This window comes from Eublepharis macularius, chromosome 1 (genome assembly GCF_028583425.1).
Source record: "Eublepharis macularius isolate TG4126 chromosome 1, MPM_Emac_v1.0, whole genome shotgun sequence".
Taxonomy (NCBI): domain Eukaryota; kingdom Metazoa; phylum Chordata; class Lepidosauria; order Squamata; family Eublepharidae; genus Eublepharis; species Eublepharis macularius.
The window spans coordinates 234140040-234163499 of record NC_072790.1 but is presented as its reverse complement, the minus strand read 5'-3'; the positions used below and the strand labels follow the sequence as shown (position 1 = coordinate 234163499).

The 23460-nt window shown below is 49.7% G+C and overlaps 1 protein-coding gene across 1 annotated transcript in view; it reads left to right on the top strand.

Moving 5' to 3' along the window:
* Window positions 1-1858: 1858 nt before the first annotated feature.
* The window catches only part of FERMT3 (FERM domain containing kindlin 3), a 52964-nt gene continuing 31362 nt past the window's right edge, over window positions 1859-23460 (top strand). The window contains exons 1-2 of the mRNA XM_055000131.1: window positions 1859-1963; window positions 6501-6668. Coding sequence (XP_054856106.1) covers window positions 6509-6668 — 160 coding nt within the window. The 5' untranslated portion in view covers window positions 1859-1963; window positions 6501-6508. The remainder of the gene's footprint in view (window positions 1964-6500; window positions 6669-23460) is intronic.

Here is a 23460-nt window from a genome sequence, read left to right as displayed (position 1 = left end):
AGCATCTGTAAAACCTCTCCACGAATAACCGCTGTGCCAAATGCCACAAATGGGGCGGTGTGGCCTTTTAAGGAGCATTAGACCTCATAGGCGTAGTTTTGCATAAAACGGGTTTCCACTACCCAGATAAAATGGGATGACTATAAAATGCAGCCTAGGATGGATATGGGAAACGTTGACATAGATGCACAGTGGTGGGTTTCATGGATCTCTGCTGCTACACTTGTCCCTGGCTTACGGAGTCGCCCGTTCCCCAGAAGGCCAGGGGCTCTCTTGTCTTGTTGGTCAAAGACTCGTTGCAGCGAGGTGAAGTGCTTCCCTTAGCAAATCCCTTGGATTTGCAGGGTGCAGCCCCATTGTACTATGGCTGCATAATCTGGCGAGGTGTGTGCAGCTGCAGTGTATACAGAATTGCTAATCTTTATAAGCTGCAAAAGAATGAATCCAGTCCCCTTATAAAGAACTAAAATACATACTTACAGTCTAAAAGGCCAGAGTTGAACTAGTATTTTTTTAAAACAGTTCAGAAGTAGCGTTCTGAAACCCATGCTGTTTTGTCTTTTAAAGCAAATTTCAAGTCCTTCTGGCTGCAAGGGAATGCTTGAGGATGTGAGATAATATCATGAGGACCTACGGAAGATGGTAGGAGCTTTCTTGCCTGCATGGCTTTGTACCTCAAAGTGCAATACAAAGAACAATTTAATCAAACTGTACCTCACTAACAACCATGTGTAAACTTATTTTGAATTTCTCCAGCTTCCCCCTTTGCAGAGTACGCAGTTGAGTCCTGCAGATCTATCCCACTAATAGCTGTGCATTTTCCCCAATACAAGAAACTTCACCTGATGCGAAAGACAGTTTAACTTGGATGGTTCAGTATCATTCCAATTTTCGTATATGTGCTGCTGAAGTGAGCACTTTATCCTTGGATCAGTGAAGCATTGTGTACATTTATTTACTTCATTGATCTCTTACCTTTCTTTTCAGCGGGGGCCCAAAGCAGTTATGTCATTCTCCTCCTCTGTTTTATCCTCACAACAGCCCTGTGAGGTAGGTTAACCTGAGGCTGTGTGACTGGCCTAAAGTCACCCCACAACCTTCCATGTCAAAGTGGGGATTGGAACTTGGGTCTCCCAGGTTTTATCCTAGCACTAAGTACAACACCAGTCTGGTTCTTTGACATACCCGTACTCCATGATGTGCCTCTTCCTTGGAGTCATGTTCACGTAAACCTTTTCACTCTCAAGACACTGGATGCAGATTGACAGAATATTGTGGTGGGTGGGTGTTGGGGCAGGATACTATTTTAGTGTTCTGTGTAAAGGAATGTGGAAGAAACCCCCTGCAAGCATAAGATTATCACAGCTGAGAAGTTCTAATTCAGCTCTCCTTGCTGTGCTAGTTTTCTACTTGCAGGGAACTGGAGGGTGGTGTTAACCACATTCAAAAATGGGATTTTCTTCTTCCCTGTCTATCCTCCCATTTAACATCCATTGGTGCAGCTGCTGGTAAGTTTTTAAGCATTTTCCAGCTGTCCACATGTATGGGGGTGGGCATCTCCTTTGGCCAACAGGATGCAGGCTGTTGCACAATGCCTCTGTTAGTTAAACAATAGATTAGCCAACTTTCTGTTCTGAGGTGTACATAGGTGTGATTATAATGTGAGATATGGCTATAAAGAACGGTGGCAGGTGCTCCCCACTGGGCACAGCCAACTGGAGGAGCTGTACAGTTTCCTGGGCGAGTTTGTTCAAAAGTGGAAGTCTTGTATTGCAAGGGGGTGGATTCAAGCATGTGACGTGCACAGTGAGGAAGTTGATAAGGGAGGGGGAGGAGAACGCCCTGAACTCGGAGCAGGGTGGCGGCTCTAGAAGCATGCTGTGACTACCTCTGGACGCCTGGACCCACATTCTAATCCACAGCAGTGACACCGAGGTCTTGGAGGCAAGACCAGTGCCTAAAGGTATGTTTCCAGTTTCCTTCTAAGGACGCAGCCACAAGATTAGGAAGTTCCTCTTTTTTGTACCTGTTCCTAGGCAAGACTACTTGGTAAAGTTATCATAGTTTAAATTCTCTGCTTTGGGATCTCACTGGAGAAGAGTGCCAGGCTGGGGAAAGGGGAGTCTGTTACGGCAGAGGGTCTTGGGGCACCTCTGTAGTCTAAATTACAATAAAGGCTAAAGGCTTGTAGTTCAGAATATAATTCATTGGCTGCATAAAGGGTTCAGACGGACACAGACACACACGAAAAATGGTTAACAGTGAGGTCAAACGTATTCTGTGTAATGTATGCTAATCCGGACATCTTGCATTTTGTGCCCTATTTAAGAGAATTACGGTTTGTGCCGTTTCTCTGTGAATCTTAAAAGATACTCAAGATAAGGGCAATCACTGGTGGTTTTAAGATAAACACCTGTGCTGGGAAATAAAGCCACGCTCTTCAAGAAGTCCTAAATGATTTGAATCAAACTCGGTGACACTAGTCAAGCAATTTCCTGTTGGAGCTCCCGTTTGAAATTCGGTTGTTGTAAAATGGTAATTTCTGAGTCAGAAGCAGCATGGCCTGGGGGGACTGAAATATACCCCTGCTGTTTTCTGAAGGTTGCAAATTTGACATAAAAACGGCATTTGTGTGATTCTGCCCCCGCCCCCCCCCAACAATGCTAGGGGACCATCCGCAGGCTTCAGTTTTTGGGGTGTTCCACAGTTCAGTATTGATGAACAAACACACAGTTGTCTTATACGGAATCAGAAAATTGGTCAATCAAGGTCAGTGTTGTCTTAGACTGGCAGCAGCTTTCCAGGGTCTCAGGTTGAAGTTTTTCACATCACTACCTGATCCTTGCAATTGGAAATTCCAGGGATTGAATCTGGGACCTTCTGCAAGCCAAACAGATGCTCTGCGGCTGAGCCATGCCCACGGCCCCTCCCAGCAGCAGGCACGCTCATTTTATTTTTTTGTTTACTATTAAATTTTAAATTAATATTTTAAAATCGGTTGCTTTGACTACAAAGTGAAAAGCAGTTCTTCTGACCTCACTCCCTCATGCAGGGAACACTAACTTATAATTAACCATTGATTCAGAAGCTAAGAGTAAGCAGTCAAGTTCTAAGGGAAGGGATGAAACAAAAGGAAATGCAGCAAGAAATGGAAACTTTGCTAAAAAGGGACTTGCGTATGAGTAACAGTAGAATCTGGCCAGTGGGAATGGATACTGCTGGATTTGAAAGGGAGATGACAGCTGCGTTGGAACCCTGGTTGCGATGCTACTCGCAGCTCATTATTAAATAGAACTTAATAACCAGAACAATTACAACCAAGGAAAAAAGCCTTTAGCCTGGAAGCAAACCTTGAGCAATGAGAGTAGTGACCAACGAACGGGTCCTTTTCCTGCTATTTCAGGAAACGTCACAGATTCGGTGTAAGCATAAAATTATTGGTATTGACAGAATTACCAAATAGCCTTAAGTAACATCATTCCTGAACCCTGCCTCCCTGCCCCACCATTAAAAAGATAGCGTGCTTTGTCTCAAGTATTTTCACAACAGCCTTTGGCACCTCCTTGAATCTAGGAATTGCTCATCAACTCCCTTCAGCATGTTTATTGTACCACTTTTCTCAAGAAAAAGGCTATCTGAAGTCTTGAGCCCAACAATAGTTTCTAGGGTTGCCAACTCTGAATTGGGAAATTCTTAGTGATTTGGAGGCTGAAAGTTGCAGAGTTTGGGAAAGGCAGGGCTACAACAGGGAGGTGATGCCATACAGTCCATCCTCCAAAGGTACCATTTTCTGTGGGAGAACTGATCCCTGTAGTCAAGATCAGGTGTAATTCCCAGAGAGCTCCAGCCCCCACCTGGAGGCTGGCAACTCTAGTAGTTCCTAAGGACTAGGAACTTGGCAGGCAAACCTGCAGGCAGTTCACGCATGGATTTTTATGGCAATCATGACTCATAAGTGTTTGGAGTAGATGATGAATATAAGCTGAGGCCAGAGAGAGGAGCTTACACACAGTAGGAGAAAAGGATGTGATGCATAGGGTTTCACAGTTGTCTAGACCAGAGAGAGCCACACCAGCACTTCACAGGAAGTATGGAAGGGAGATGGAATAGAAGATGTGGTAACTAATCTTTATTGCAGCAGATCTTTGATTGCAGGCATTACTATGGATCTGTACATGCATAAACAGTGCTGCTTTAGACAGCTGTACATATAATTTTTAATACTTTATTTAACATTTACTTAGAAGTTTATCACAGTGAAGAAGAAACCTGGCCAGTTTCTCATTATGCTGGTTTTCCAGAGTTCTCAGACCTTCAGTCTGAAGTGATATAGTCTATTCCCCAACCTCAGCACTCTGTTGTCTCATTCCCACCTCATCCTGCTTGTGTGTGTGAACCATTTCTAGCAGGGCTTTTTTTCTGGGAAAAGAGATGGTGGAACTCAGTGGGTTGCCCTCGGAGAAAATGGTCACATGGCTGGTGGCCCCCGCCCCCTGATCTCCAGACAGAGGGGAGTTTAGATTGCCCTCCGCGCCGCTCCAGCGGCGCGGAGGGCAATCTAAACTCCCCTCTGTCTGGAGATCAGGGGCCGGGGGCCACCAGCCATGTGACCATTTTCTCCAAGGGCGACTTAAACTTTAAAAAACTCCCCCCTTCTTCCAGCTGACCCAAAGTGACGTCATTGTGCGGTCCTGAGTTCCACCACTGAGTTCCACCACCTCTTTTCCCAGAGAAAAAGCCCTGGCAAAAAACATCCAATAAACATCGCAGTAGGCAGATTACAGAACTTGTATTGAGCCTTGCACTCAAGTGATTTCAGTCAGCAATGATTTCAGCTCAGAGCAACATGTTTATTGACCACCAGAACAGACAGCTAACTTAAGCTCAAATGCGAGCCCAAATATATATACACACAAACCCCGCCCTGATGATAACCAATAACCAGTAACACGCACCCTAGAATACCATCATTTGCATCAACTATATACAATGTAACATTTTTACAGAGCTTGTGATTGGACTTTATTATACATAGTGGATTGGAGGCAGCCTGCAGAAAAAACAACCAATAGGAATGAGAGCTTTTGGAGCCTAGGCTCAGACTGACCCTCAGCCAGCACATAACAGAACTGAAAATACAATGTACACAAAAACTAGTCTAAAGCATAGTTTCAGGTGGGTAGTTGTGCTGGTCTGCTGTAGAAAAGCAAGATTTGGTTCCCGTAGCACCTTAAAGACTGACTAGATTGCCAGAGTATGAGCTTTTGAGAGTCAGGCAGTCCCTTCTTCTGAAATGTAGTTGGTCTTTAGTCTAAAGTCCTAGTCTAACCATTACATACCATGATTTATTTTATTGTCGAAGGCTTTCACGGCCAGAGAACGATGGTTGTTGTGGATTTTCCGGGCTGTATAGCTGTGGTCTTGGCATTGTAGTTCCTGACGTTTCGCCAGCACAGCTGCTGGCGAAACGTCAGGAACTACAATGCCAAGACCACGGCTATACAGCCCGGAAAATCCACAACAACCATTATTTGTTTGTTTGTCATTTATATTTCACCTTTCTCACTGAGACTCAAGGCAGATTATAGTGTGAGATTAGTACAGTCAATATCAAGGTCATCTCAATAAACAATGCCATAAGGTAAGTAAAATGCAAGTTTACAAGGAACGTTAGCAAAAGTCCAATGCAGAGTTGAAGAAATGCTGTGACGGAGCATAAGCAATTAGACAACACACAACTACCCAGCAGGGACGGGTCATACTCAAAGCAACAGGTTGCACATAGGAACACATACTTAAAGCAACTGCAACATAGCAGCAAAGTCTACGGTCCCTAACTCATTAGCGAAGCATCTCTTTGAGACCACCTCCCTACAATACTGCTCTCCTATCTGATTACAAAGATAAAGGATGATGCAGTAAAAAGGGAGTTGGTACATATAATAAAAGATGCAATAGGCTACATTACAGGGGCCTTCCTATGCTGTTCCATTATTTCTATTCTCTGAAAAGACAACAGTGACCTTAATGGTCTGGTTCAGTACAAGACAGCTTCGTGTGTGTTCACGTGTGGTTGCTGCTTGTAAGGGGTCACTTGCAGTTCAGGTCATACAAGAATCAGTCCTGAGGCCACGGCTAGTATGTGTTGACTTGAACTTGTATCCTAGGGTTCCCAGCAATTTGAGTAGATTCAGAGCAGACACAAGGAAGTTTTTCCTCACAAGACACACAATTCACTTATGACTTCACTGTCACAAGATATGACTGCCACTACCTTAGTAGGCAGTTATAAAAATGCATGGAAGAGAGCTCTATCAATGGCCATTAGCCCTGATAGCTAGATGGAACCTCCATGTAAAGAGGCAGTGTACCTCTTTTAATATCAGATACTGGTGAGAAATAGAGGAATGTCATTTCCTGTATATTTGGACTAGACGGACCTTTTGATTCAATTCAGCAGGATGCCTCTCTCAACCTATTGCCTTTTCTTGCCTCTCCAGGAGTTACCATGGCTGGTATAAAGACAGCCACTGGGGAATATATCGATGACTCTTGGGAGCTCAGCGTGTTCGTGGAAGATCTGGGGCCTCAGGCTGACCCCGTCCCCCTCCGGGTCTCTGGTAGCATGCATATCGGAGGCGTCATGCTCCAAATAGTAGATAAATTAAGTAAGTCCCCAACATGGTTTTTCCCCCACTTATCTGAAAACTATAGAACAAGCTTGTGGATACATAAATGTTTTTAAAGATATTTTATTGGTTACAAGGGGGGATTCAAGGGGTAGGGGGAATTCTACCCCTCCCAGACCGTTGTCCCCAATTTCCTACCTTGTTCCGGTTCTGTTTGTTGGCCCTTCCCCTCTCTGCTTCATTTTTTTCTCTCCCCTCACCCCATCTTCCTTCCTTTCCACCCTGTTTTCTTTACCCCTAGCCGCTTGTCCTCCTCGCTTACACTTTTGTCTCCCCTAACCCCCATCTTGTCTCCTCCCTCCATCACCTGCTTGCTCTTGCTCCCCTCCACGAATAATTTCTTCCTTATGGGCCACAGTTAATTGCCATTTGGGGATTCAGAAATGGCACGCAAAGTTCTGGGTAGTTGCTTTTTCCTGTGATGTTTGTGTATACTCAGATGGCATGGCTACCATTCCACGTAGTATTTTAGCTCCACCCCACATGACTTGTCCAGGATTGCAGAAACCTAGCTGTGTGTTGGTGGTTTGTGTAGATTTTTGGATGTTAGGTTGAAGGGGGGGGCACACTACAAAATGTACATAGATTTCTTCCAAATGGAGACATTGGGTTGGATCCAGACTAACGTTTCTGCCCCTGCACAGGGCCATATTATTCCTAAGACTGACTAGGCCAAAGCCTAGGGGCCCCCAGGGACTAGGCTTCGGCCTAGGGGTTTTTTTGCTGAGGCACAACCCCACATAAATTATAATTAATTGATTCTCTTATATAACTTCTAATAATAAGAAAATTAACTGCTTCCTTATTGAAGTGAAACAAATTGTCTCTTATATTAAAACAATTATCCATATATTATATATTTGAATAATTAATTAAAAAATCACTTCAAAATATTACAATATTGAACAATTATACCACTAAAATATGCTTTCCTGAGTTCTACTCGTGCAATAAAATATTTAAAAAAATTGTTAATAGAATTCTTCAGAAGACCCTCAAAATGGATATAGGGCTATATACTGTGGCCTAGTACGTACCATACCAAGGTCAGGCTGTCAACTGTAGTGGGGTGAAAGATTGAAGTGCCAGAGTAAGCCTGAAAGCCTAGGGGCCCGGCCATCAGTTAATACGGCCCTGCCCCTGCAAAGAACATGATTTTCCCATCTCCCCTTTTTAAAATTGTTCTGAAATACTTTCCTGAAATTCTCTTCCTGAGGAGAGAGGGACCCCCAAGAACAGAATCTCAGGGGGCATTTCGGGCTGTTATGGGAAGGGAGAGGTAGGAAAATCACATAATGTAGGAAGAAACATCTAGTCTGGTTCCAACTTTATCCTCGTTTCCCTCCTTTTACCCAAGCAATAGTCATGAATTTTACTGTCTGCATTTTGACACTTTACTGTATGTTCCAGCAGTGTGCTTTACAGCACTTTTGGATCACTGTGCGTCAGCAAGAAACGCACTGCTTTCTGGACAGTACGCCATTGCTGTTCCATCTCAAAGTGAACCAGGTCCAAAGTCAAAACTAGAAATAAAAGCTTTGCTATCTCTTTTCACATCCTAAGTTTTTGCCTCAGATCTTCCAGAGTCACATAATGGAGGAAGTCACATAATGGAGGCAAATAAATAACTAAATGGTGCACCCAAGTATGTCTCTCTTTTGGTAGTTCACAAAACACAATGAAGATGCGCCTCTGTCCAGTTGCCTGTGTGTAAGGGAGGAATAGTGACTCAGCTAGCGGTTGTGGTCAGACCCCTTTTCCTCAGTGGGTTTCTGGAATCCTTCTGATAAACGTTATGACATTGTCATCCTTAGGGGATGGGACTAACCCCCCTTGCTCCTGCTTGGCCTAGGGTGTGATAACCAGACCAGGAAATGACCAAGCTGTTCAAAAAGGTAGTTCCCCTCTGGACATTTTATCACCCTGGTTCGGTCTTTGCAAAGGGACTATACTATGTGAATTTCAGAGGGGGGTCATTTGCATCAAAGTGGGAGAAATTGAACAATATCAGCCTTGTGTCTGTGGGAATGCTGATTCAGTAAAGGGAGGGGGAACCCCTTTGCTTAATAAGCAACTATTTATGACTGCCTTTATTTACCGGGGGCAGTCCCTACTTTTGAGTCCCTGTTTCCTGGGTAAATTGCTGTCCCTATTGTTGCCTGCTGGGGATGCTTCATAAGAATCTTAGTTGGAGGTGTCATTCTTCAAGGTTCACCCGTCTCTCCAGGTTTCATCTGGGTGCATTTTGCCCTTGCATGTAAATATGCGTGTGCATGAAACACTAAAGCACCACACTGTGCGCATCCTGCCCTTTTCACACCCTGCAGCTCCTGCGGTACATTTTGAGTTGCTGAGTGTATTGTAGAATAATTATGTTTTTCCGCTGTATCCACAAGCCAAAACCAAAAACCCTCTTGGCTTTTAAATCAACAGAGGACAGTAAATGTTCAGAGTATAGAGTCAGGGGCTGAAGAGTGACAGTGGATGCTACATATGTGCTTATGCAACGATCTTTGGTATGAGAATTTGAATGTTATGTGCAGAGCTTATTAAAAAAAGAAGAAGCACTGGTCCTTATGGTGTTCTTCCCTCTCAGCCCAAGTCCCAAATGCCCAAGAGGTGCTGGTACTCCATACTAACGCATGAAAATGAAATCCTGCCCTCAAGTCATAATTGACTTATGGTGACCCCTGGTGGGGTTTTCATGGCAAGAGGCTAACAGAGGTGGTTTACCATTGCCTGCCTCTGCAGCATCCAATTACTAACCAAGGCTGACCCGGCTTAGCTTCTGAGATCTGACGAGATCAGGCTCTCCTCTGGAAAAAAACAAAAAGCCCTGCTTACGTCCCTATTTTCATCTGTGAAATGCTGGTAGGTATCCTTATTTCCAAACACTGTCCGGAACATCTGCGGCAAAACATAGGTGTGATCAACAAAAACAAATTGCTGTTATTCCTGTTAAACTTTTGAACCTTGGGCCTCCTGTATCCTCCTGTATTAAAAGCAGCAACTGGCCATACTGAAAGCGATGTGGTAATGGCAGCGCTACAAAACTGTGGTAAAGTTGCTGAGAGCCAACCTACAAGTGTAATTCATCACTTGTAGCTTGGCTCTGAGGCTCAGTAGTCTTGATGTTCTGCTCTAAAGCACTGTGGCAGCTGAAACAGCAGTAAGACTCAATACCCGGATCGCTTGTTAAAGCCATCATTGAGCTCTCAGAGGTATTTTAAAGTTTTAATGGTTTCACTTGGCGGAACAGCTGAACAGAAATGTAATGCAAGAAACTGAGTGTTGGGGGGAAGTATGTTCCTTGCAAGAACTAGTTCTAGTATACCTTTACCTGATTTTAATCTCCCCTAAAGAACCACGAGAGTGGTCATTCTATGTGGATGGCAAGACAGGTGAGCAATGCCACAAATGCCCGGTCCTGTCTTGATATTCCTCAGTGGGGGAGAGCATCTGAGGGCTGCCAACACAAAAACGTTGGTGTCGGTCCTTTCTCTAAGGACGTTCTGCAGGGGGAAACGACAGCTCAGTCACAGAGGGCACAGCGAGCATCCATAGCAACATCCACCAATCAGGCAGTGCCAGAGTGGTACACACATGCATCCAATCAGTGCCCTTCGATTCTGCCACTGCCCCCTTAGCTCCACTACCCCCCCCCCAGAAGAGCCAAAGGGCATGGAGGAAAGAGCCATGGCAAGAGAAGTCCCCCCCCCACCCCCAGCCCATAGGCGAAAGCCATTCTTATTCTGAGCCACACTCACCATTCCCCGGAAAACGTGGAGGGGGGAAGCAAAAAAAGAAAACAGAGGGCAGGCTACAATACACAGCCCCACCACCAAGAACAGCATGCCACTGGGCCAAGAGGGTAGGTTCAAATGAGGGCATGCCAGCTTGCACTGGGCACTCCACGGCATCCCTTCTGTCACCACCAGCAGAGAACATTGCATGGCCCAATGAAAAGGCTCTGGGATAGCAGGGCCAGGGCTCCCTGCTGGATTCCCCCAGGGGCAAGCAAAAGCTTCAGAGTTGATGTTCAGTCCGCACAAATGACAAAAGGGGAAACAAGAACAGCCCAATTGATGGGCTGCCCCAGAGAGCCATTATTTTAGATGGGACACTGCTTCACAGCCCCTCCTCCACTTAGGGTTGCTAGCCTCCAGGTAGTAACTGGAGATCTCCCGGAATTACAACTGGTCTCCAGGCCACAGAGATCAGTTCACCTGGAGAAAATGGCTACCTTGGGGGGGGGTGGACTCTATGCAATTATGCCATGCCGTGTTGCCAAGTAGGCCCCCTCCCCTGCTTTAAGGCCTGCCATGAACTGTGTTAAAGTTTCCTGCATTACTGTTTCACTGCTGCACCAAAGACTGCTTTGCACGTGTGTGTTCTGGTACACGTGTCAGTTTCCTGTCTGCTGTTTTATTACCTTGCTGCTGCAATAGACTGTGTAGTTTACTGACTCCATGCTTGGATAACTGCACAAAGGACTCTTTTTCTGGGCAGCCCTGCCCCGACCTGTATCTGGAATTCCCAGTGTGTGTTTGGACTCCGTTACAAGTGTGCCCCGTGCCTGCATTGCCATCTGCCACGGACCGTGCCTGTTCCCTGCCTTGGACTGTGTTTTAAAGTGCTGTTCCCCCTGCCTCCATGGAAGCCTGCCTCATATGGGCCCAAGCCGCTGCTAGCAGCCGGGCGCCTGCCGGGGAAACCTCCAGCGAGCCTGGCTAGGCGCTCCCTGGTCAGTTCCCGCCTGGAGACTCCCGCGGGCCGGTCGCCGAGCTTGCCCTCGCTACCGGGCAGCCTGCTAACCAGCCCCAGCTATGCCCAGCCGGCATCCATGTTCTCAGGCACCCAGAAGACCCAGAGGAAAAGACTGCTTTGGGAAGCCATTTCGGCGAAGCGGACACACCACGTGTGAAGGATCTAAGTGTGAAGGATCTAAGTGCCGACCATCCCAAGCACTTAGAGAATGCATCTCAAAGAAACCTCCGCATTCCAGAGCTGATGACATCAGGACAAGCCCTGTCCGCTGGAACATCCTTTCAGCCCACTTGGATTTCCCCCTCCCTCTTTTGTCCCCTCTTCCTGAGGTGTCACTTATCGCAATCTGATTACCAAAGTGGCCCATCCAAGCCATTCAGTAACCCATTAGAACCTTTGTTTTAATCTGTGAGAACCACCAAGTACAGCACCAGCCCCAGGGTACATTTTGGGGTATTTAAGCTGGTCTCCCAGACCACTCGGTGCTCAGGCCATTCCCTATCCAGACCTCCTTGCTGTCCGTCTGTGGTCCCAGTGCTGGCATTGGGCCACCCTCGCTGCTGTGTCTCTGCTTCGCTCCAGGATTGTGAGTATTTCCCTTATCATCGTTGGGAACCCGCTAATGCGAAAGTCTCTATATTTCCTACTCTGTGTTTCTTAGGTCTTGTATGTTCTCTTGTATGCTTGTGCAAGTTTAGGCTTACGCCACACTGAATACACGTGTTTGGAACCTATTTGTTGTCTGCCTCTTTTTCACTAGAGTGTCTGGGATCGGGACCTCCGTATACATAGGTTATGATCCGCGCTTAATATTAAGTTACAGACTGCTATAGCTAATTCCCCATTATAATAAAGAGCAGTTCTGGTAACAGTTTACTGGTGGAGGATGCGGGCATAACCCAGTTCGTGTGAATGCACGTGAGTCGACACGCGTGTCTTCAGCGAACTGACTTAGAGGAAAATTTTCCAGACCTCAGTGTAAGGAGCGCAATTTAGCTCAGGGAATTAAAAGTGTGAGTGTGTGTGGCTCTAGCGAGCATTTCTATCTTGTGGGTTGGCTTTCCCCCATTTCCTCCTTCAGCCAGCTTTGGACTACTTGCCTTTTGTGGTGCACCGCGAGGCCCTCCAGCCGTTATAACCGGTGTACTGTGGGTGAGGACCTCTGAACTGGTGAAGTTCCTGGCCACCTTCGGGGCCGCCTAAACACGTCTATGTGGGTGGGATCCCAGAAGTAGGCTCTATAGATATATATACTTCCTGAAGCAGCACATATAAAATTCTCTTCCGCCCTCCCCCGTCTCTCCTAAGTCCGTCCAAACCCCGTTCCTGCCAGCACTTAGACTTCAATCCCCGCTCCGGAGGAAACGTGAAGGGATCGATAGTCCGTTCGTTCAGTTTAGCTTTGGGAATCTGAAGCCAGGTTCCTGAAGCCCCGCGGCAGCCGGCCGCACCGTGCTTAAGAGTTTTAAGTTAGACTCTTGGGTGCCTTTCCGCTTGCGAGTTTTAAGTCAGACTCGTGGGCGCACCTCGCTTGGGAGTCAGTAGGACTCTTGGGCACACTTTTGCTTGGGAGTTGTTAGAACTCTTGAGCGCACCTCGCTTGGGAGTACAGTAAATTTACTCCTGAGCACTTTGCTTGGGGACTTGCAGAGGCAGTCCTTGAGCGCATTTAGTCTTTTGGTCTAGGCTTGGAGACAGTTTAACCGTTTGTCTCTGAGCACGAGGCCTGGGGACACTTTTGAGTTTAGTTCTTGGGCAGAGAGCTTGAGAGCATTTGTAGCTTCTGAGCAGAGGCTTGGGAGCATTTCTGGTTGCCTAAGCATAGGCTTGGGAGACCCCTGAGCTTTGGTTTTCCGAGTATAGGCTTGGGAGACCCCTGAGCTTTAGCTTCTGAGCAGAGGCTTGGAAGCATTGAGCGTTTTGTTCTTGGGCTTAGAGAGCTTGAGAGCACCTTCTGAGCCAGTAAACTTTTCCTGGTCCCGTGGCTTGTAGGCAAGCTTGAAACGGGAATAGGAATTTTTCCTTCTCCCCCGGTGGAGAAGAACCGAGTGTAGGACCCTTAGAATACCTTTGTGAACCTAAAAGTAGGACCTTAAAACCCCCTGGTAAAAACCCTTGAGGACCTGAGGGAAGGATAAACCTCCCAAAAGGAACATAGAGAGGAAGAAGTTGTTAAAACCCCTGAGCAGCTTTAATCGCCCCACCCCTGGTGTCGCTGATCCACTCTTTAACCTCCCCCGAGATCAGCCCTAAACGAAAAGGAAAAAATGTACCGGGCAAACCCCACCGTGCCCCGCCTGGAGAAGTGGCTAGTGAAGAAGGGAGATTGCCCCTGGGAAGCCGGTTCCTTCAAGGGACCCGACCCGCTCCAGATAGTCAGAAGCGCCTTCCAAGATTTTTGTGAGAAGGAAAAACCCAAGTCGAGCAAGAAAGACAGATACGGAGCTTGGGCGCTTTTCACTGCCTTACAGGACAGCGTGTCCCTGATAAATAAATTACAGATAGCGCAGGAAGATAGTGAGCAGGAAATAGAGAGGCTCAGATTAGCCCAAGACAAAGAGAGGAAGGAGCTAGAGGAAAAAGCAAAGCGAGAACAGGACGCCCTGCATCTAGAAATCCAGAGTCTCAGGGCCAAACTAGCCGAACAGGAGAGAGACCATGAGGAAAAGGCAGTTGAGTGGCGCGCTGAACGCGTCAATTTCATATTAGAAAAGCAAGGATTAACTACCGCCCTCCAGGACGCCCAGCACAAGGCTGAAGTGGCCACCGCTCGTGCCGACATGGCTGAGCATGCAGTAATCGAGGGACAGGAAAGAATCGCTAAGCTAACCCATGCCGCCCAGTTCATGGCAGAGCATAACCACTCCAAGGTAACCTCCGCTGACCACTCCGCTTGTAAGAGGGAGCTAGAGGCCCTAAAGCAGCACCTGGGGATGCAACAGGCCGTAATTTCCGCCGTGCACCTCTCAGCCCTCTTGGCCCTCCCAGAAGATAGTAAGGATAGCTGGGCGTCTCAGTCGCCCCAGCCCGAGGAAGCCCCACAGCCCCTCCACCCAATAGCCACTAAAGAAATAGTATCCATGGACGAGGATGGCAGAAAGCCAGACCGGGTCGTTAAGGAAACCCGCAATTGGAGGCCCGACGAGCTCCAAGCCATAGCAGATCGTATGGGACCCCTAAACCGAGACACGGCTATCCAGTGGTTCACCCATGTGACCACCTCTCAGCCCTCCACTAGTGGTTCCGATGTAGCCCAACTGGCCCGCCACTGCGCCAGCCCCGAAATAGTCACAGCCCTTAATGCCTACGTTTCTAATCGAAAGTTAGCCACCCGCAGTCAGTATGGGTCCATCAAAGAATTGTGCGCATTCCTATGGCCCACTAAGAGTTTGAAGGCTCTGTACATTGCAGAGTCTCAAAAACCCGGAGAGGACCCAGAGGCATATCTAGCTAGAAAGCAGCTTCTCGCTGAGCTGGCAGACGAAGTGGACCTAGATGCCAGCGATGTACCCGACTTTGACGAGTTAGAGTTCAGGAGGGCAGTTATAGATGGACTCAACAGCACCACTCGCCTAGCCCTAGCAGGAGTAGAGCCTGGGAGCATCTCATGGGGAGACCTGGAAGCTCGCATCAGGAGCATTGCTGGCCTGTTGCGAGAAACCGGCGCCATCCGCCATGTGAAGTCCCCGGCCTCTCGTAGGAAGGAGAGCGAGCCGATAAGTGCAGTCACTTACGCCAATCATGGCCCCCACTCTCAGTACCGACCGCAGGGACGCAACTCGTACTCAGAGGCAAGGGGAGGAATCCTGAGGGGAAGGAGCAGCAGTTTCAACCGGGGGAGAGGGCCAAGGGACTACCGCCCGGGAGTTTCCTTTGCACCCACCCCGAGTTACGGTTCCTCCTCCCAGCAGGGACCCCACGAGCCCCGATCACAGGATGCGCCCCTAGCCCCTTCTCACTCGCGAGCATCACACCCGTACAACCATCAGGTTTACCCGCCTCCAGATCAGTCGAACGCTTGGGGAGCATCGCAGGGCAACCACGAGGGCTACCGGGACCGTGGCAGCACGCCCCAGTCCAGGGACCCCCTCCGTTGGGAACTGTGGATGCGCCTCAAAAACATTGGAGCGAACATGGAGCTATTCGATGGAAAGCCCACGTCCGTTCTGATGAAGGCGATCATGGAGTGGGAAGACCAGCAGCAGCCCCCAGTACCCCCGTCGGCGCCCCCTTTACCGCCAGACCCTCCCTTCTCGAGTCCCCCGATAGCTGCGGTCCGGGAACGCCCGAGCCCCAACAACCCCTTTAGAGGAAGCGCCGCTTCCACCGACCAGGGTGCAGGATCAGAATAGGGTCGCCCCGAGTCCCAGTCTCCTTCCGTGGGCATAGTTGCCAAACTAAAGCCGGACACATGGGGGAGACCAACAGTAAAGGCAGGGATCGGGACTCCCGGGGAAAAGAAGAAGCCTGCCACCCTCCTCATAGATACCGGAGCTTCGCTTAATATACTCCGGCCCACCTTAGTTACGAAGGGAACTCAGACCTCTACTACCATGCAGCTCGCCGGTTTTGGAGGCGGCATGCAGGAATCCCCGGTCTGGCAGGATATCCCCCTTTCCGTTGGGAACCTGGCCACCCGGATTTCGGCATGCGCAAACCGGGGAGAAGATGATGGACTTTTGGGCATGCCATTTTTCCGTGCCGAGGGACTGACCATTGACCTAGCAAATGGGCTCCTGTGGCGCATCCCAGGAGGCCCAGACTTTGTCAATGCAGTCCATCGATGTGCAGCCCTTAAGGCCCCCCTTCCTCTCGCCCCCATCGCAGGAGACCCCTGGGTTCAGGACTTTCCCGAAGTTTGGGTGACAGACAAGGCCGAGTGTGGGATAGTGAAGGGCGCCTGCGTCCTGATTGAAGGAAAGGACCCCCCTCCCCAGAGACAGTACAAGTACCCAGCGGAAGCTGAGGCAGGGATAGCCAAGACTATAGAAGGACTCCTTGAGTGGGACGTCATACTCCCGATGCAGTCCATCTGCAACGCCCCATTGTGGCCAGTTCTGAAAGCAGATGGAGTGACCTGGAGAATGACGGTCGACTTCCGTGCCCTGAATGCCACCACCCCTCCAGTTGCCCCGGTTGTGGCCAAGTACAACGAGATCCTGACGGCCATTGCCGCTGGGTCCCGGTTCTACTCGGTCATAGACCTGGCCAACGCTTTCCACTCCATCCGGTTGCATGAGTCTTGCTGGTACAAGTTCGCGTTCACCTTCCGCGGCCAGCAATACGCATTCAAGCGGACACCCCAGGGATTCCACTCCAGCCCCAGTATTTGTCATGCCCATGTAGTTCAGATGTGGGAACGCCTCCAACCCTCCTCGAGGCCCCACGTACTGAGCTACGTGGATGACATTTTAGTCCACACCCCTACGGAAGAATTAGCCCGCCAGATCACCAGGGAAGTCCTGGAACTCCTCCGCGAGACTGGGTTCAAGGCAAGCAGGGAAAAGGCCCAATTGGTTCAGACCAGCGTCAAGTACCTGGGTCTGACCCTGGGACCCGAGGGACGCACCCCGGATGCCCAGCGAATGGAGGTCATTTCCAAGCTGCCTGCACCCACCGATGTCCCCTCCCTCAGAGCCCTTCTAGGAACTTTTAACTTTTCCCGAGACTTCATCGAGTCCTTTGCAGACAAGGCTCGCCCCCTTTATGCTCTCCTCAAGAAGAACACTCCCTGGGAGTGGGGACCGGATCAACAGACAGCCTTAGCCGAGCTGAAGCGCAGCCTGGCCGCAGCCCCGGCCCTAGCCCATCCAGATGTTACCCAGCCATTCTTTATTCAGCTAGCCGTGTCAGACAAGAGCATAGGAGCCACGCTCACCCAGCAGCAAGCGGGAACCGCTAGAGTAGTAGCCTATGCCTCTCGCAACCTAACTTCAGTAGAGACCAAGTTCAGCCCATGCGAAAAGACGTGCCTTGCTCTAGTTTGGAGTCTGACCCATTGGGAATTTATCATAGGAGGCTCACGCACAATAGTTCAAACCACTCACACGCCCCTCAAATATATTCTGTCTGGCAAAATACAAGATGGACAAGTCTCAAACGCCCGCATAGCACAGTGGACCCTGGCCCTGGTCAACCGCGGAGTAGAGTTTAAAAAGGAAACCACTGAGCCACCAGCTCCCTACGGCCTGTTAGTGACCGGGACCGAGCACGAGTGCCCCCTGGACCCGCCACCGCAGGTTGTTTGGCCAGTCACTTGGGGAGTCCCGCTAGAGGAAGCCCGACTGAATGGCTTCACATGCTGGTTCTGCGACGGCTCCTCCTTTCACGTTGGAGGCTCCCCTCGGACAGGCTACGGCGCCGTGCGAGTGAGCGACGCATGCACTCTAAAGGGTCCAGCCCGCCCCCATTCCAGCCAAGCGGCTGAGGTGCAAGCGCTTCTGGCAGTGCTTGAGTTCGAGCCCCCAGAAAGCCCACTTGCCATTTACACAGACTCGGATTGGACGGCCAAAGCCGCCACGGTCTGGCTCCCGGTATGGCAGAATCAGGGGTGGAGAGCTAGTGATGGGAAACCCGTAGCCCACCTACAGCTATGGCAGCAAGTAGCCGCGCTCCTTCAGTCCCGCTCAGGCCCAACGCAGGTTACCCATGTCAAAGGACACCAAAAGACAAACTCAGAGACCGCTTATTGGAATGACCAGGCAGACCTCGCAGCCAAGGCAGCCGCCACTGAAAATGCTCCCTTACCGGAACCAGCCACCGATTGTCCTCTCCACCCTGTCACCACCCGCGCACAAGCCCGCAGCCAGGCTCAGGGAATCGCAGGAACACTAGACCTAGCACAACTGCAGATATCTGACCCAGAAGTAGCTGACCTCCTAGCCGCAGGAAGAGATCAGACAGGAAGACTAATGATCCGAGAAGAGGAAGGCATAGTTTGGGCAGTAGATACAGCCGGTGAACGCCACTGGGTAGTGCCATTGGAAGTCAGGGCCGACTTGATTCAGTTTGTCCACGAGCAGGGACACCGAGGCAAGGACCTGACTCTGGAGAGGGTCAAAGAGGTTGGATGGTGGCCTGGCATGCGCACCGAAGTAGCGCAATGGGTAGACAACTGTCTGTCCTGCGCTATGGTCAATGCAGACCCCACCGGACCTAGAGCTCCCCTCCAGCATCAGAGAATTGACGGACCCTGGGCTCGCATCCAGATTGATTTTATCGGCCCCCTTCCCCCCACTCCTCGCGGCAATCGCTACTGTCTCACTGTCATAGATCCCTTTAGCAAATGGGTCGAAGCGTTTCCTTGTAAGCGCAACAATGCAGCCACCACCGCCAAACTACTGTTTAATAATGTTTTTTCAAGATGGGGCATTGTGAGAGTCATGGACTCTGATTTAGGCTCACACTTCATCGGAGAAGTCACCCAGGAGCTTTGCAAGGCGCTAGGCATCCAGCAACGCTTCCACATAGCCGGCCACCCTCAAGCTTCAGGCGCCATAGAAAGAACCAACCGGACCCTCAAGGAGGCCCTCCGCAAAATGGTTCGCTCCTCCGGGAGAGATTGGGATGAAAAACTCCCCATAATCCTAATGGCCATCAGAGGCACCACCGCAGTTCACGGGCTCACACCCCATATGGTAATGACAGGGCGAAGGATGCAGCTCCCGGAAGCCTTCTGGCTAGATACGCAGCTCCCTTCTGATATGCAGCCCGTAGTGATTAATGACGCTTGGGTCCAGGACCTGCTCTCATCCATACACGCCGTCCACATGCAAGTGGCCCAGAAGTTGGGCGCAGCCCAGAAAGATATGGACCGCAAATAAGGATGGGTCAGGAACCCAAGGCAGTGGGAGGAAGGACAGCTCGTTCTGTACAGGAAGTTTTCGCAAAAGGCGCATTCACTAGCAGCCAAATGGTCAGGCCCAGTCCCCATCACGAAAAGAGTCTCCCCAGCCGTCTATCAGGTAGCTATCCAGAGGAAGACAGGAGGCACTTGGCTAAAATACTTTCATGCCTCTCAATTAAAGGAATGGAAAGGGAAGCCGCTCCAAACCGCCCCTCCTGTGTATGACCCTGGGGGAGCCGCCACCAGCCCAGCCCCCCTCTGCCCAGTGATTCGCCAGATATCCCTTCACCCTGGGCCAGAGATACCCTGTGTCCCCTTAGACCAGACCTTTGTAGCCTTAGTATAAAAGAAACAGTAGAATATGTAGATGTAGGTGTGAATGTCAAAAGTTTTTCCAGTTCTATTCTTTAACTTCATTAGGCGGGCCCCACAGTTGGGACCCTTGGGGAAGACACGGCAACCAAAGCCAAATAGGACCACCACCGAGAGTGATTCTTAATTGGATTTTTAAGCCGCATGTTCGGAAAAAAATTGCACAGGCAAAAGAGATTTGCTGTGTGTGAAAGTGTTTGGAGAGGCTTTAGCCCAAAAGTGAATGCATTTCCAATATTAGAGACACACCAATAAAGGTGATCTCTGTATTTGAAAACATTTCACCCGCCGTGCTGGTGAAGATCCCGCATCTACGTAGATTCGGGGTCTCACCTGCCAGACCCACGCTTTCGCATGATGGTCGGCTTTGGCTTTGAGGGCCGTGCCTCCCCTGGAAAAGAACCCCCAGATAGCCCAACATCCCTCTTTTACTAATGTTCATATTCGTCATGGTGAGTTGCTATACGGTGCCACCATCCAGTACGCTTTAGTGCAAAGGTAAAAGACCCGCCAGTATTTTGTAAATATGTTACCCCTGGAATATGTTATTGAGGTGCGTTCGCTACGCACAAGGGGCAGCGTGCCTCATTTACATAGCCAGGATCCCCCACGCCAAGATGACCCCCGAACAACCCAGACACAGTGGCGCCGGCAGATCTCGGCCGCCTCCGCCGCTTTTCGATAAACGCTGCCGAGCACCTTCGGCTCCACTTCGGCCCTTTCCGCCAGCAGCCGCTCGCCCCACGTACTGAAATCTTTTCCCTTGCCCGTACCGTATAAGGGAAAAGAAGGGGGGGAGACATATTGAAGTTATAGTGAAGCCCTGCCAGGCCTTCCAAGTGAGGGCAACCTGAAAGTAACCCACGCCCGTGTGCTTTTGCTTTGTGTGTTTCTTTCTTTTAACATGAAATTGGGGCCTCCCGAAGGAGTCCCTCCAAAAATTGATCCTAGGAAAAAAATGGTCCGCTGAAATACATACATGAGGTCCTGCAAAAAAGCAGAGGGAAGGAGGCAAAGCGGAAGCGAACCATCATGAAACATACCTTCAACCCTAACCTCATCTACTTAAAAATTATTTTAGAAAAATAGAACGAAGGTCTCCTTTAGCAGCAACCCTTATAGTTAATGGAAACCGCTCTCTAGTTTTTTTTCTTTTTAAAACGGCAAGGCCAGGCCAAGCCGGACCGATAGCTCTCAGCCCGCAAAATAAAAATAACCCGCCACCGAGCAAGGGGCACCTGAAGGCCACATAGTCTAGGCACCCAGGGACCCCTGGGGCGAGTTTGCATAATCCCGCCTAACGTACAGCCGACCCTTGCTCGACGCAAAGACGTTCCCCCTGAAATATACATGCTTGAGAAAGAAACCTTCGCACAGGAGTTCCCCAGAGCAACAAGCTGGAAGGCTCGCTTAGTGCCCCTGGGACTTCTCGTTCGAACCCCGCTTAACATACAGTGCTGGCAGAAAAACGCCCTCCTTTTCCCTGCTTCACTTTATTTTATTTTGCTGCAAGAAACTCAGGGAACCTGTACTTATATCCGCAGGTCTCCCCAGGATATTTTCACCACAAAAGGAAAAGGAAGGCCAGGAGATGAGGCACCTGGCTACTCTGTGTTTGCTCGTGCTAGCAGGCACCCTAACAGAGGGACGCCCGTCCAAACTAATGCCCTACCCCCACTGGAGATGTATAAATACACTAGCTGGAAATGAAATGATGGTCTGCAAAGTTGTACAGCAGAGTAATATGACCACCCCCACGGATCGCACAAACTTCCGCAGTTGCGAAGAGCAGTGGATCCGACCCCCAGAGCTTGTTATTTTATGTGTGGGAGTGAAAACTATGTCCCAAGAGCTAGTGTGCTACTCGCCTACTGATACGGTTTCACCACTTGCTCCAATTCCATGTATGTTTCTTCCCCGTATCAGGCCAGCCCCCACCGCAGTCCCGGTGGTAGACAAATATACCACCCCTGTCAACTTCGAGACCTCGCCATTTGTCACTGAGGCTTTCGGACCATATTGTGAAGTTATTTTAGTGTCGGCCGCAGTATGGAAGGCAGGAGACCCCTTTAGAATGACCATCTTACTAGGCACTACTACCACTGAATCCGCATCAGTCACTATCATGCCCCCTTCAGGCGCAGTTCTCTCCTTTGCTATAGAACGCTGGGAGAACCTGACCTGGATTGTAAAAGAGGAAGACCTAGCCAAACACGGCCCACCTGATTGGATACTGGTTCAGCAGACGCCCGAATGCCAAACCAAGCCCCTAGTAGAGAAATTTCACCGGCTTGGGCTGCTCTTTGTAAATTTGACTCATGAACCAGGCAATTATTCCCTGCTGATCCGGACCCAGGAGACCCACACCATCCAAATTGACCCTTTGATTGCTAGCAATGAACAATTAAGCCAAGGCGGCACGCATATAGTGGGCTCCCATGTTTTGAAAACTGACATTCGAGAGAGAGTTCTAGTCCGCCCGCAAATGTCTTTAAAAGAGATCCGCATAGACTTAGCTGAGCTAAATGTAACCCAGAGGCTGCCGCAGTGCGCTCCCTATCTGGAGGCCGGTAGCAAGGGTTGGAATGCATGGCTACAACTGTGGATCGATCCCTCTCCCTCTCTCTCGCGTGCCAGACGAAGCATTGCCGACTGGACTGCTCCTGCAGCCGGAGGCTTAGCAATCATGGATTCGGTCAATATTGAGACTCTCGCTAATAAGTTTGCCCATGTCACGACTAGCATCTCCGACTTAGGTAAACCGGTGGTGCAGTCCCTAAATTCCATTTCGAATGGGCAACACGAGATCAGCTCCATTTTAGTTAACTGGGAGAGTCAAATTGAAAGAGATTTTTCTCTGCTGCTCAAAGGAACACAGTCTTTTGAACGCAACGTGTCGATAGCCATGGCATGTATGCAAGCCCAACAATTAAACCAGGCTGTGGCCATGGGGCTAATTCGGCAAGCCACGGACGGGCACTTGCCCCTGGAAATTAAAAGATTGATTATGCCCAAATTGTCACCCATAGAACTGGAGCTTGAATCCTGGTGGTCTCTTGTAAATTCCTCGTTCTCACCGACCACCCAGGAGCTTAAATTATTTTTATTAACGGCCAGTGCGCACGAGTCATTCCATGTGTATCCAGTCGTGCCTCTGGGACTCCAAGTCAGCGACACCGAAGTCCTCTACGCCCGCCACCCCGACCATTGGGCCCGCTTCACCCCGACCGGATGGCAGCTCGTCAGCCTCCAAGGGTGCCAGCATCGAGACCAGACCGGCTTCATCTGCCAAGACCAAGCCTTTGCACCTCATCACCCCTGTGTAGCCCCGCAAGTCGACGCCCTCAATGAGTGCCCTTTCGAGGTCGTCCAGGAGAACGGCTCCGCTATGGTCTACATTGGGAAAGGATGTGCCTGCGTGCGAACGGCCTGCGACTTTGTGATCCTGAACTCGTTCCAGCTCAAGCCCGTGATCCCGGGAGTCAACCGCTGCTTTTGCAACCTGTCTTCGGTGGCAGCCTGCGACTTCACCTACACGGTACCGGTCTGGACCCAAGAAGAGATCCTGGTGGCACCCTCCATCTATCGTTATGTGAAGCCAGTCTCCCTTGGCATCGGTCTGGAATTAATCCACGAGCTCCTGACCCACCCCCAGCTCCACCGCACCCTCCAGAGCATCCAGAGGGGCGGAGACACTACTGCTTTGGTTGTGTCCCACAACGGCAAGGAGATTTTGGATCTTGCCCAGCGGATCAAGACCACCGGTGAGCACTCGTGGTGGGAGAC